This window comes from Populus trichocarpa, chromosome 11 (assembly GCF_000002775.5).
Source record: "Populus trichocarpa isolate Nisqually-1 chromosome 11, P.trichocarpa_v4.1, whole genome shotgun sequence".
NCBI classification, from domain to species: Eukaryota; Viridiplantae; Streptophyta; class Magnoliopsida; order Malpighiales; family Salicaceae; genus Populus; species Populus trichocarpa.
Genome location: NC_037295.2, coordinates 13,486,842 through 13,499,311, shown reverse-complemented (window position 1 = coordinate 13,499,311; position 12,470 = coordinate 13,486,842). Strand labels below are relative to the sequence as shown.

General features: G+C 34.8%; 1 protein-coding gene across 1 annotated transcript; it reads right to left on the bottom strand.

Moving 5' to 3' along the window:
• Nucleotides 1-386: 386 nt before the first annotated feature.
• LOC7472333 (probable LRR receptor-like serine/threonine-protein kinase At1g53440) lies at nt 387-9,400 on the bottom strand. The gene is made up of 24 exons (XM_024581701.2): nt 9,047-9,400; nt 7,456-7,630; nt 7,079-7,150; nt 6,454-6,525; nt 6,294-6,365; nt 6,142-6,213; nt 5,860-5,931; nt 5,706-5,777; nt 5,519-5,590; nt 5,321-5,392; nt 5,143-5,214; nt 4,403-4,474; nt 4,226-4,291; nt 4,036-4,095; nt 3,914-3,952; nt 3,785-3,834; nt 3,305-3,672; nt 2,919-3,117; nt 2,678-2,818; nt 2,454-2,572; nt 2,115-2,325; nt 1,786-2,023; nt 1,378-1,528; nt 387-942 (listed from the first exon to the last, which is right to left on the bottom strand). Exons 1-24 carry the CDS (start codon nt 9,174-9,176, stop codon nt 562-564), a joined length of 3,048 nt encoding a protein of 1,015 aa, XP_024437469.2. The 5' UTR covers nt 9,177-9,400; the 3' UTR covers nt 387-561.
• Between the last annotated feature and the right edge of the window lie 3,070 nt (nt 9,401-12,470).

Here is a 12,470-nt window from a genome sequence, read left to right as displayed (position 1 = left end):
AGCAGAATTTATAGGATGGCAAGATATCTGGAACTGGTGTTGTTTTCTTGGGATGCTAAAACATTAGAGAATTTGGTTCTGTGGTGCATTAACCAATGGGATTGTGGGGGCTCTGGACCTGGGGTTTGATTGGATAATTTTCACACCAAATTTTATATATCAGGATAAGCTGCAGCGCGACACACACTTCAACATTGCTCCACAGCCCATACTTAAGGGGCATGAGTCCATAGAATAATATTCAATATGCTGTGATTATAGTTTGCTCGATTTTGGCACCAACATACACTTAGCAAATGTTATCCTTCACCAGAAAGATTTTTATGGAGTGTGCGTTTCAGTGATCAAACCCAATAGACCTCATGTTCAGCACTTATGAGGCAGTATAAAATAATAAAAATATATTATTTCGATGTATTTTCAAGTAAAAAACACCAAAAACACCAAATACAAGCTCTCAAACGTGAATTTTTACAAAAGAATCAACCTATTTCTTGATTTCTCAGCAATCCTACTACAAAATCAGAGGAATATTAGCCAAAAAGAGGAGGGACTATTTCATCAATTTCCTCTCGTCTCATCCATAGTTTGGGTAGAAATCTCCGAATCCATCCACGGTCCATCCATTGATATGCTTTTCTGTACCAGACTGCTTTGAGAGGTATTTGAGACGTGTGCTTGGCTATCTTGTGAGAGAAGCTCAAAGGCTTTGAACCTTGCCTCCTCGTTCATGGTGCCACGCTTGACTATCGGAGCTTGGACTGGAATTTGACCTTCAATCATACTCACTGCGGAGGACATCAATGGTCTCAAACTGGGGGATGGGTTGGTGCACAAGAGAGCCAAGTTAAGCATCCTCATTGCCTCCTCTTCCGAGTAGTTTGAACCAAGGTTTGGATCCACTAGCTCAAGAAGGTTGCCTTGCTCTTGCAGGACATAGGCCTACAGTATGAAAGAAAGCAGTTAGCATTCACGCTTTGTAATCAACAATAGTTTTCGTACAGCATTACATGGACCCAAGAGATAGTTAGAAGGGAACAGGTATGGAAAGAAATGATTGAGGAAGGATTCCCAGTTTAAAACTTCCGGAAAGCTAAGCAATTTCCTGGGCAGGCATGCCCTTTTCTATGATTACATTAAAAATCATCTCTGCAATTTCAGACATAATACAATTTTCAACCTCAGTGAGTTTTTTTGAGGGTAATATGCATGCTTATTTCCTTTATAAACAACTTTGATATGATAGATCTTCACTGGAGACATCAATAAATGCAAACAAAATATAGATTTTCCATCAGTCGACAGTAATGCTCGTTGGAAGTCAATGTCAATGTATGATGCGCAGACAACATTCTGAAAGGAAAAGATATATGTTACCCAATCAAGAAGATAAACAAACTCCTCCTTTGGCCTGTAATTTGTGTTGCTCTTCCCGCTGACAATTTCTAAGACAACAACTCCAAAGCTGTAAACATCTGCTTTATCTGTCAGGTAACCCCTCATTGCATATTCTGGAGCCATGTAGCCTCTGAAGAGAATTAGAGTGAACCAGAACAGTGAGTGTTTGCCATGAAGTGGCACAAATTTGCATGTACTGTTCAATGTTTAATCATATTATCATATACAAGGAAATCATCGTTGATAATCATTGTATGCATTTGACAATATCTCCAATTAATATCCGTCTTGTTTTAAAGCATCATTACAAAAGAAGAAGTTGTTAGATTATCCTTTTACCACAACTCAAAGAAACTAAACTGAGAGAAAAAGGGAGAGAGAACTCACATTGTGCCAGCAATTCGCGTGCTAATATGAGTGTTTTCTTCTTCATCAAGCTTGGCTAAACCAAAGTCAGATATCTTGGCATTTAGATCCTTGTCAAGCAGGACATTAGTTGCCTTTATGTCTCTGTGTACGATTTTCAGCCTTGACTCTTCATGAAGATAAGCTAATCCCTTTGCAATACCCAACAATATCTTCTTTCTTGTCTGCCAGTCCATTTTAATCTGGTGTTCATCACGACCTAATGGAGAGGATACAGAGGACGATTCAATCTCATTCTCATTCTATGGACTATATGAATTGATACATTAAGGAGTTGGTCAAGCAATTACCGAAAAGTGCCCGAGCAAGACTGTTGTTTTCCAAGTATTCATATACTACCAGCAACTGGTTTCCTTCAATACAGCAACCATACAGCTTCACGAGATGAGGATGCTGCAAGGCAGATATCATGCCTATCTCATTCACAAATTCGCGATTTCCTTGTTTCGATTTGGATGATAACTGCTTAACAGCAATTATAGTGCCGTCGGACAAAACACCCTGAAATAAAACAGGCTGAAATTTCAGAATATTTTAAGAGATAGTACTTCCATTTTATCAGAGACTTTTGCATGTATGGTGGAACACGTTGTCAGCACATAACCAAAGTAAATAATAAATTTAAATACCTTGTAAACTGGACCAAATCCCCCTTCACCTATCTTATTGGCAGGGTCGAAATTATTGGTAGCATTCTTAATTTGCCTTAAGCTGAAATAACCGGTTTGGAGATCTAGAGCACGAAGATCTGTGATAAGCAGAATCTCAAAATCAGCAAGACAAAGCTAGTGAAAAGTGCTACAGCATGCACACCATCAAACGAGATAAATACTTCTTGTGCGATTAATCTTACCTTTGTCTTCATGGTACTTCCCTCCCAAGTAACCTTTCCTCCAGAGAACAAGCAAAGCCAATGCAGCAAGAACACATGAAGCAGCTACAATGCCGATAATAGCTCCAACTGATAATCCGTCACCATTATCCACCTTAAAGTCTACAAGGAGAGAAATAAATTAAATGACGATGAGAGGATAAACTTAAAGGAAACGTCCATTGAGGGGCAACAAAGAATCCTTGATTTTGTCATGACTTACTTGGAGTCACAGTAATGGCGGATATGAGAGGTCCATAGACACCTCTGTCAGGAACGGCAGTAGTACCTTTTCCTGACCAGTATAAGTCTATCTCCAGTGTGCTACCATTAACAATTATACTATCAAATTCCTCTGCGATGCCAATGCCAACTCCTCCAGCTTTCTCCATAATATTGAAATCCTTCCTAACTACTTCTCCCTGCAAGAAGAAGTTCTGAGTATAACTTTACAGGTTTTAAACAGCGTTGCCACCCTTTTATATGGATGAAAAACTTGAAAAGGTCCAAAACACACGGGAGACCTCATGAGGGTATTTAGAAACTACCATCGTTGATAAAAACCAAAATCCTAAATGAATATGCTAATTTGGAAATCATTTTACTCACTTGAATTGAGATATCGAATATGCGCCTCCCAAGGCTGCTAAATGTAGAGTCATTAGAATACATAATTTCAGCGAAGTGGAGCTTCACTTTGTAACTCCCCGCCCTCATACACAGGGCATAGTACTTGAGTGATTGAGGAGCAAGGCGGGCAGTTTGGTAAAACCCTTCACCGGTGACATTCAGACCAAAAGAATTTTCTGCTTTGTAACCAGCTCCATCATTGTTCATGTAAGTCCCGGTACTGCTATAACCCCATCTCTCTGATAAAGAAACAAATTCAGCTGCCCCCCCTGAAGTTGCGTCTTCTTCATATTCATTATCACCAACAGTCATACTGTTCCCTCCACAGTTTATGAACAAGGAATGGTCTGCAGAACAAAGGATCAATATCATAAGGCGCCTTCCGTAGGACAACAAGTATTCTGTATTTATGCAATTACTTTATCATCAAACATCAGCGTACAGTTTTTTCATACTTACGTTCTGGTTTTCTTGAACAAACCAGGTCCTTGTTCAAGCACCAAGAAATCCTGCACACAAGAATTAAAGTAGTCAGTCATTCAAATTTCCAGATTTTTCACAAAGCATCTTAGTGAATAAGGAACTTACGTGTTATTCCCAGTTGTTACATGACTAGAAACTAAGTTCCTGTTGAATTTTGAAATTAGAAGTTAGCAATCAAAAGAAGACAAATGAGGAGAAAACAAGTAAAGAGCAACAATAATGCCTACACTGATAGCTGTTGACAACTTGACTGAGTTGACCCAGTAAAATTGTTGTAAGATAAATCCCTGAAACAAATTTTCATGGCATAAGTAATGTAGTTGTTGATTGATAAGAATAAAGATTGGTGTATTTATTGTCTGGAGAAACATCAAAAAAAAAAAAAATTAATGTTAACTTCATGATATATAGACTCACAATTCGTTCTTGCTGTTCAATATCCAACCAGGCACTTCTCCAGTTAGCAAGTTGTTATTCAGAAACCTACCCAAATTAAACAGGTAATGAACCAGCAAGCAGTCAATACGAGGTATATATTAAAAATTTAGATACCGTGCACTTCAGCATGTTTATTCGATGCATTTATTGTCTTACATAAATCGTAGTTTCGCCAAGCTCTCTAATGAAACAGGAATTTGGCCTGTGAACTTGTTGAAGCTCAAATCTCTGCAATGGAATATATACAAATTAATGAAATCACATGAAAAAGATAAAATTAGCTCTGGGAAATAAAAACACAACGCAATCTAATTCGCAAAATATTGGCCCGGTCCATTTTGTCAGACTGATAACATTCAAGTTACTATTACATCCTCTGCAGCATGGCTTCTTTGAACATGATTCTATATTGAATAATGCAGACTATATTGCAGGTATAGTTCATTCTCACAGACCAGATACGGAGGATTTGTAGCCCAATATGAATCTCTCACACACATATGCAACTTGAATTGCTATATGCAGCGCGTGCCCATAGCTTCTCATATATATGATGCATACGCTTGAGTTGTAATAGCTGACTCGGTGAGAATCTAAAATACGGGAAAATGAGATGCTAAATTTCCCCAGTTTTGCCAGAGGAAAAGGCTGGAGGTTCATGGTTAGTTACTAAACAATTGGGAAAAAAATCCTTGTTCAACCAAGGAATGGACTTATTCCTACAGCTTTTCTCCCTCAACTTGTTTTTTCTTACTTTAAACGAAGCCAAATAGTAGAATAAAGTGATATCAATCACCTGCCACCTCTTGTTCTTTTGAATCAAAATAACATTATATGAAGCAAATAAAATTCATGAAATTAAGCATTGCCAAAAGGTAGCTGATTGAGAAACTAACAGAGTATCCAGCGATGCCATATCTCCAATGTATTCTGGGATTGTACCATTCAATGAGCAACTTCTCAGAATCCTGAGAAAGAAAGATATTGTCAATTCCTAATTCGTTGCTGTCAGAGGAATGCAGAAACAATTAGAAAGGCTTAAACAATATATTTGATCAGTATCATTCAACTCACAGTGTTGTCATGTTTTTCATATCTTTCAGATCAGGGAAAGTTGAACTTGATCCATTCAAATCGGATATTCTCCTGAAAAATCAAGACAACGGAAAAAAAAATCAGTTTTTTTCATATATAGGCTAGCTTACCCAAAAGCAACAAGGCAAAACATTTAAGACTGAATGTGAAGCTACAAGTTAAGGAACTTCTGCTCACAATTCTTCTAATTTCTTTAAAAGTGAAATGGTAGAGGGAATAGGGCCCTCCATGGATGTTCCTTGCAAATCCCTGCAAAAGAAATATACAATTGTTAGGAATACAGAAGGTAAAGGAAAATGGAATCCGATTTAGCTTGTGCTGTAGGTCAACAGGAATAGATAAATGGAACGAAGTAAATACTCACAATCTCTCAATGTTGGTCCAGTTCCCAATAAAGTTAGGTATCTTCCCTGACAGTTCACTTCCATCTATCCGACTGCAGCAGCGTATGATACAAATGAATACTTTAGCTCAAAAAAACTGATTAATATTAAAAGAAAATCGAGTCCCACACTTACAAATCAGTTAAATTCTTTAAATTGCCAAACGTATCTGGTATCGTTCCTGTAAAATTGTTCGCGGAAAGAAGACTGCAGAGGTAAAAACAATAGTAAGCTACAAATATATCTCTCCAAGTGAGTATCGAATAGCGGCACCACACATAAAAAGAGTGAAGTCATGTAGTTGATACGCACACATTTACTAGACAATGGTTACGGTATAACTACAATATGTGGTAAAATGGCAAGTGCTGCACAATAAAATAAAAATCAGATAGAAGATTAAGGCATGTATCTTACAGTCTCTTCAAGCTTCTCAAATTTCCGAGGTCTGGATGAAGAGACCCTCCTAGCAGATTATCTTCCAGGACCCTGCAAGATGCAATTCATGTTTTGTTGTAACCCAGGATTTCATTTACTTGACAAGTTGAGAGCTTTGTTTCGTGACTTACAGTGACTCCAGTGTTGCCATGCTGCCAAATTCCCGAGGAATCGAACCAGTGATACGGTTTGCCAGAAGAGACCTAAGGTGTAGAAAAAGGTTTTTATTCATGAATGGCCATCTTGCGATTGAAAACTCCCTCAGATATTCAAATGCACAAACAAACTTACAAAGTCTGAAGGTTGGGGAGCTCAGCAAGGCTTGCAGGGATCGATCCATTTATATAATTGCGAGTGAGATCACTGTACAATGAAAGATGATTCATTTCAGTCGTTGTAAAATTCAATTTCTTATAGAGTAAGAAGAATGGTAGTCCTCTATAAACCACGTTGCTCCAGTAACAAAATTCTGCTAAAATGATTTCTAAAACCAAAAAATCTACTAAGATGTGAGCATGACAGTTGGTTTGAGAAAAGACGCACCAGAAATTTGGAAAGTATTTCACATGTAAACGTGTACCAAACTGAATAGGGATATGCTGTTGTTATTACATTGTGGTCAATCTGGATATGCTCTTTAGCAACTAAATCACATGAAAAAACAAAAGAGAAAAGGGAGAAAAGGACAGGAGTTTATCAACTAAGATAGTGTAACCATGGAGAATTTGAAATTTAACCTTTGTATCCTGCACAGAACTTTAAACTTGAACATTGATAGCCCATTAATATGTCAAAAAAGTTATTCGCTGGGATATTCATAAGTAAACCAGTCAAATTCATCTATAAAGAACATGGTGTATCAAGAAATGCAAGAAAAGAAACCCAGATAGAAATCGTCTATGAACATGTCACTCACATTTCACGCAGATGAGTAAGATTCCGAAATTCCGACGGAAAAAATCCAGTCAGATTAAAACCCTTCATCTTGCTGAAAAAGAAAAAAAGAAAAAAAGAGAGTTGATTATAAAGAAAAGAAGAGGTAAAAGGTGATAACCCTTCATAGATACAGCACCACGACCCTGCAGCACTGACCATTCGCTGAGGTCTAACAATTAATACAATGTTCATACGAATTAAATTGGACCAGTACCAAATTCAAGATAAAAGTCCCCCATTAAGCTTTGCTTCAATTTTATTCTACCAATCAAAGCATTGGTTGAGACATGAGACCATCTCTATCCTCATTATATCCGAAGAAATTAGAAAGTGGGATACAAGGAAACAAGCACGTACAAGCTGATGACATGACAGACGGTGCTACTATTAAATGTACAGTCACATGTAACTTGGCTTTGAATTTTGTCACCGCCGACGATGGTCAGGTTCCACTGTGCGCTACCGCAAGAAGTCCGATCGATGGTCCAGTTGCTGTTTTGCAATTTGCTGGATATTGTTTTAAGGATTTGCACTGTTGCATCAGTTAGCATAAAATACATGTTAAACATCAGAAAATGCTTCTAATAATGTCAACATTTACCACTAAAACAAATTATAATTTCTCATGTTAATACATAACTTTTCTTTAGGTAGACAGTGATTGTTTTATGTTTGAAAATATATTAAAATAATATTTTTTTAATTTTTTAAAATTTATTTTTAATATTAACATATTAAAATAAAAAAAAAACACAAAAAAAATTATATTTTTAACAAAGACAGCCACATAACGTACCACCTTTACATACCTTGCGAACCCGTCTTTAAAATATATATTCACACGGACATGGTCAAATTAAACTCTCTGTTTCCTTTTATTTTATTAATTTTATTTTCTACGAAAATCGAAACTACAAACTCTGACGAGTCCAACTTTGACCATGATATAAACGGTGGGCAAGATGGTCAAAGATTTGTTCTCTGATCCATTCACTCTAATGTCAAACTGTCGACACTGTTGATATTCCAAGACATAAATAAACAAATCACACACGTAATAATCTTCACATGTTGCAGTTTATATGTGATGATTAGCGACTGCAACAAATAATAATCGATTTTGACCCAGTTTTTAGACATATTTTAGCAATCTATACTAGAAACCAAATTTTGTTTCAGGTCACCAAGAGCTTTGCTCTGCAAATCTTTGCTCAAGTAAGAAGTAACGATACTTTGCAGATTTAGAAAGAACTCCACATGTGAGCATTACCTACTGCAGCCTAAAATAAATAATATCAGCTAAAGAACAAGAAGGTAACAGACATGTCTGTGAGGAGGCAGGAACCTTCCAACATAAATTAAAGCCGTGTTGAAGAGATGCTACGTCAAGCATTAATAGAGCCTACTAGATAAGATGAACATGCATGACAAAAATGTCACATCGAACATAAAGCAAGAAAAGTCTCCTAAGAATTATAAAAAACTCAAATCCTGCAACAAAAGCTCCGAAACCCAAAACTTAAAATATATCCTCATCTGATTCTAACCACACAGATGATTTATAATCAGAAATTGCTCAAAACATAGGGAAAAAAAATAACTGCCCAGAAACCGAATCCCTTTCCTTTTTCTCTAGCTACTCGATTCATGAAATAAATTTCCCACGTTAATCTGAAAAAACTTATAATTTGAGACGAAGAGAGATAACGAAGGGTTTTCAAAGAAAAACGAAACATTATGAAATTCAAAACAGCAGTTTCCTCCCTACTTTTCAACGTAGAGCACGCACGTATCTCGACAAATATGAAATAATAATAATATAAAAAGAAACACTTATCCACTACACGAAGAAAACCCAGAAAGCGCAAAAATCATTTATTTTGCCAAGTTTTGTGAATTGGTGACCAAAAATTTAGTGAAGATTATGGAATTACGTGCAGTTAATTACCTTCATCTTCTGGCAAGAGTGGAGCGACTTGAGCATGAGATCCAAATTTATCCACAGAAAAGCAATTCAATAACACAAGGCCGAGAACAAAAACGGAGACATTCTTTGACAGTGATTGAACAAACGCCATGTTTGAAGCATGCAGAACAGAGTCACCCTTTCTCTTTGTATGGTAATTAATATCTAAAACAAAACTGATGGAAGTGATGATCAACGAACAGAAAAATGACAAACAGTTCAGCAACAACAGAAACAATGTCTGTGCTCCTGTTTTGGAGAGAAGAAAGAGGGTGGAGGGAAAGATAAAGAAGGGGTTGGGAATTTAAAGATGACAAGTTCCTCGGTTTGATATACTTTGCTTTGGTTTCTTTTTGGAAAGTGTTGTCGCTTGCATGAGATGAGAAAGGGTCACCGTAGTCAAAAGTATGTTAGTTTAGAAAATCCATATTTCTTAAACAAGTAAAATAAAAAAAAATATCTTCCAAATAAATAACGCCACTGGTCGTTTAAAAATTATATTTTAAATTCTGCTAGTTTAGAAGATATTTATATTTTTCATTGTACTAATTAATTTGAAAAAAAAAAAAACGAAAACACTGCTAGTAAAGGTAAAACATGCCCAAGCCAACAGTGTCGTTTCGGATAGGGATGGATGTCATGTGACAGGAGGCGAGTCTAGGGTGGCAACTGCGAAAAATCAAAGAAGAACCATAATAATAATAATAATTATTATTATTATTATATAAAGAGAACGTGCGTTTATTACCAAAAACAAAAGTTGCAAAAAGTGATAGAAATGAAAAAGGCAGGCATGATTTTGTGTTCTTTTATGACTGTGTTTGTATTTTACCAGTTTTTGTGTTTGAAGTGAAATAAATACACCAGGATGTTTGATAATAAATTAAATTTGTATTTTATATTGTAAAATTTATTAAAAAATTAAGTTTGAAACGTAATTTGTGTAAAATAGTTGTTACATATTTTTTTAATTAAGTTTCGTAAAATTGTGTTTGTTTTTGCGTTTCAAAAGTATTTTTAAAAAAATTTAATTTTATTTTTATTTTTTTTACTTTAAATTAATATATTTTTATGTTTTTATATTATAAATATTTTATACATATTTTTTTTTTTTTTGCTAAACATAAATTTTCATCATAATTTTTACTTAAACATGTAATGATATCTAACTTTTATAAACTTATTTTTTTTAAATTATAACCCTGAAAAATCAAAACACTCATACCATCACTGTGTCAGCCGCCGCCAACCAAGGATGATTTTTCCAGGCAAAGGAGGGTTGATTCTGGGGGCACACAGGGAGGGGACGCACACACGTCTGGGCTTATGGTGATGGATACAATGACATGTCTGTTGATACAAACTGGGGGTGCCCCACGAAACAACATTTGCTGCTTGTCCAAGGAAAAAAAAAAAAAGATTGAAGAAATTCAGTCAACCTTTACTCGCCACCAGTTAGTTACATCCGATTAGTCTTATTGTTTTTTAACAAATATAAAACCGAACCGAATAGATCAATTCAGTTTTTTTTTTTTTTTTTCATTCAATTCGGTTTGAATCTTTTTAAAAGAACTGTATAATATAGTTTTTTTTTCCAAACCTAAACCATTTGAAACAATGCTCGTCTCTCAAAGTCTGAGAAACACAAATAATTACTTATCAATTTCATTACACAATAATCAACAACATCCAAGAACAAAAATCAATAATAGATATGTTATTCTTGGTTAAGTTAGTCGCTAATTTAAATCAAGATTAACATATCTATTAATAGACTATTATTGGGCTGTTGGACAGTGATGATCGGGATTCTTTAGTGACGGAGGTACTGTTGGACAGTGATGATCGGGATTCTTTAGTGACGGAGGTACTGTTGGACAGTGATGGAACATGGAGTGCACGTGTCGAATCTGTACTTGCAAAAAATCAGTAGAAATGATCGGGATTTTGGGCTGATTTGGTTGCCTTTACTTCTAGGTTGATTTGGGCTATGACCAGGGCTGGTTTTAGGGCTGGTTTGGGCTGTGATTGAAGTATATTTTGGGCTGTGATTTGGTAGTGGCAGAGGTCGATTTCGGGGATGAGATTGTGATGGTGTTTGGTGGCAGCTTGAGGTAGTGTAATCGACGGTGAAAAGGAAAAAAACCAGGGTTTGTTTGGAGGGTTGGTCGTCAGCGACTGTACCAGCGGAGAAGGTTGGTGGTGATCGGAGGTTATGGCAGCTAAGGTTTGTTTGAAGGAAGAAGGTTTTTCTTTTACTTAATTTTGGGTTCTCTGTGTCTCTTTGTCTCTCTGCGTCCTCCCTCAAAGCTTTTATTTACAATGTTGATAACCCTAAAAAATAAAATCTAATAATTAATTGGAAGATCTCTAAGGATTTTAGATATTTGATTTTTCCTTGTTTATTTGATCTCTTGTTATATTATTTCATTCTCTATTATCATGGTTCTCTCTTTTTTATTTACTCATCATTTCACTTCCATTTCTTTTTATTATTATTATTTTATAAAAACTCATCACACAATAATAAAATAAACGAAAGTTTCAAAAATAATGAAATAATCATAAATTGATTAAATTGCATCAAAAAAAAATTTCTTAGGAATTTTTGTGTTTTTTAATATATGTTGAAAAATAAGGCTAAATGGGTTATGACACTATTTTTTAAATAGAGAAAAGTAATGAACAATATGATTTTTTTTTATACACAAGCACTTTTTAGCAATGTAAAATATTAAAATTATTTTTTTATATTTTTATATTTAGCTAGTGTCATAAATTTATTTTTTATTATAAATATAATATATTTTTTGAATTGACAATATAATTTTTCAATGATAATTTTTAAGTTCAATGAAATTAAATTAATATTCTTTAATTAGATTATCACACATAAAAAAATATTAATATAACTATTATATACTATGGTTTTGATTTTTGATATATCACACAAACAGGTTTCCTCCCTCCTAAGCACTAAGAAGCCAAGTATTAATTAGAAGCAATCAACTGCAAATAATAAAAAGGAAAATTTCTGAAACAATTGAATTTTACTTCCTTACTAATGATATTCATGTTTTTTAGAACACAGAAGTTTCCTAATACAACTATAAATTTGCGTATAATTCTAAGTTGCGTAATGTTTATATATTCTTTATATATACAGGAAATGAAAAATGAGCATTCCTAATTTTTTACCTACAGACAACTACTCCTAATTAAGAAAGACCTCTATATTATCTGCTTCTTCTTTTTTTTTTTTTTATGAGATTTCTCCTTTGATGTCACAATGATTATTCTCTCATATATATTGAGATAATAAATAATATGGGTGTAAAAGACAAATAATTTTTATTTTTTATCAGTAAAACAATAGAATGGAAGTTGCCACTTAGTATTTTGATCA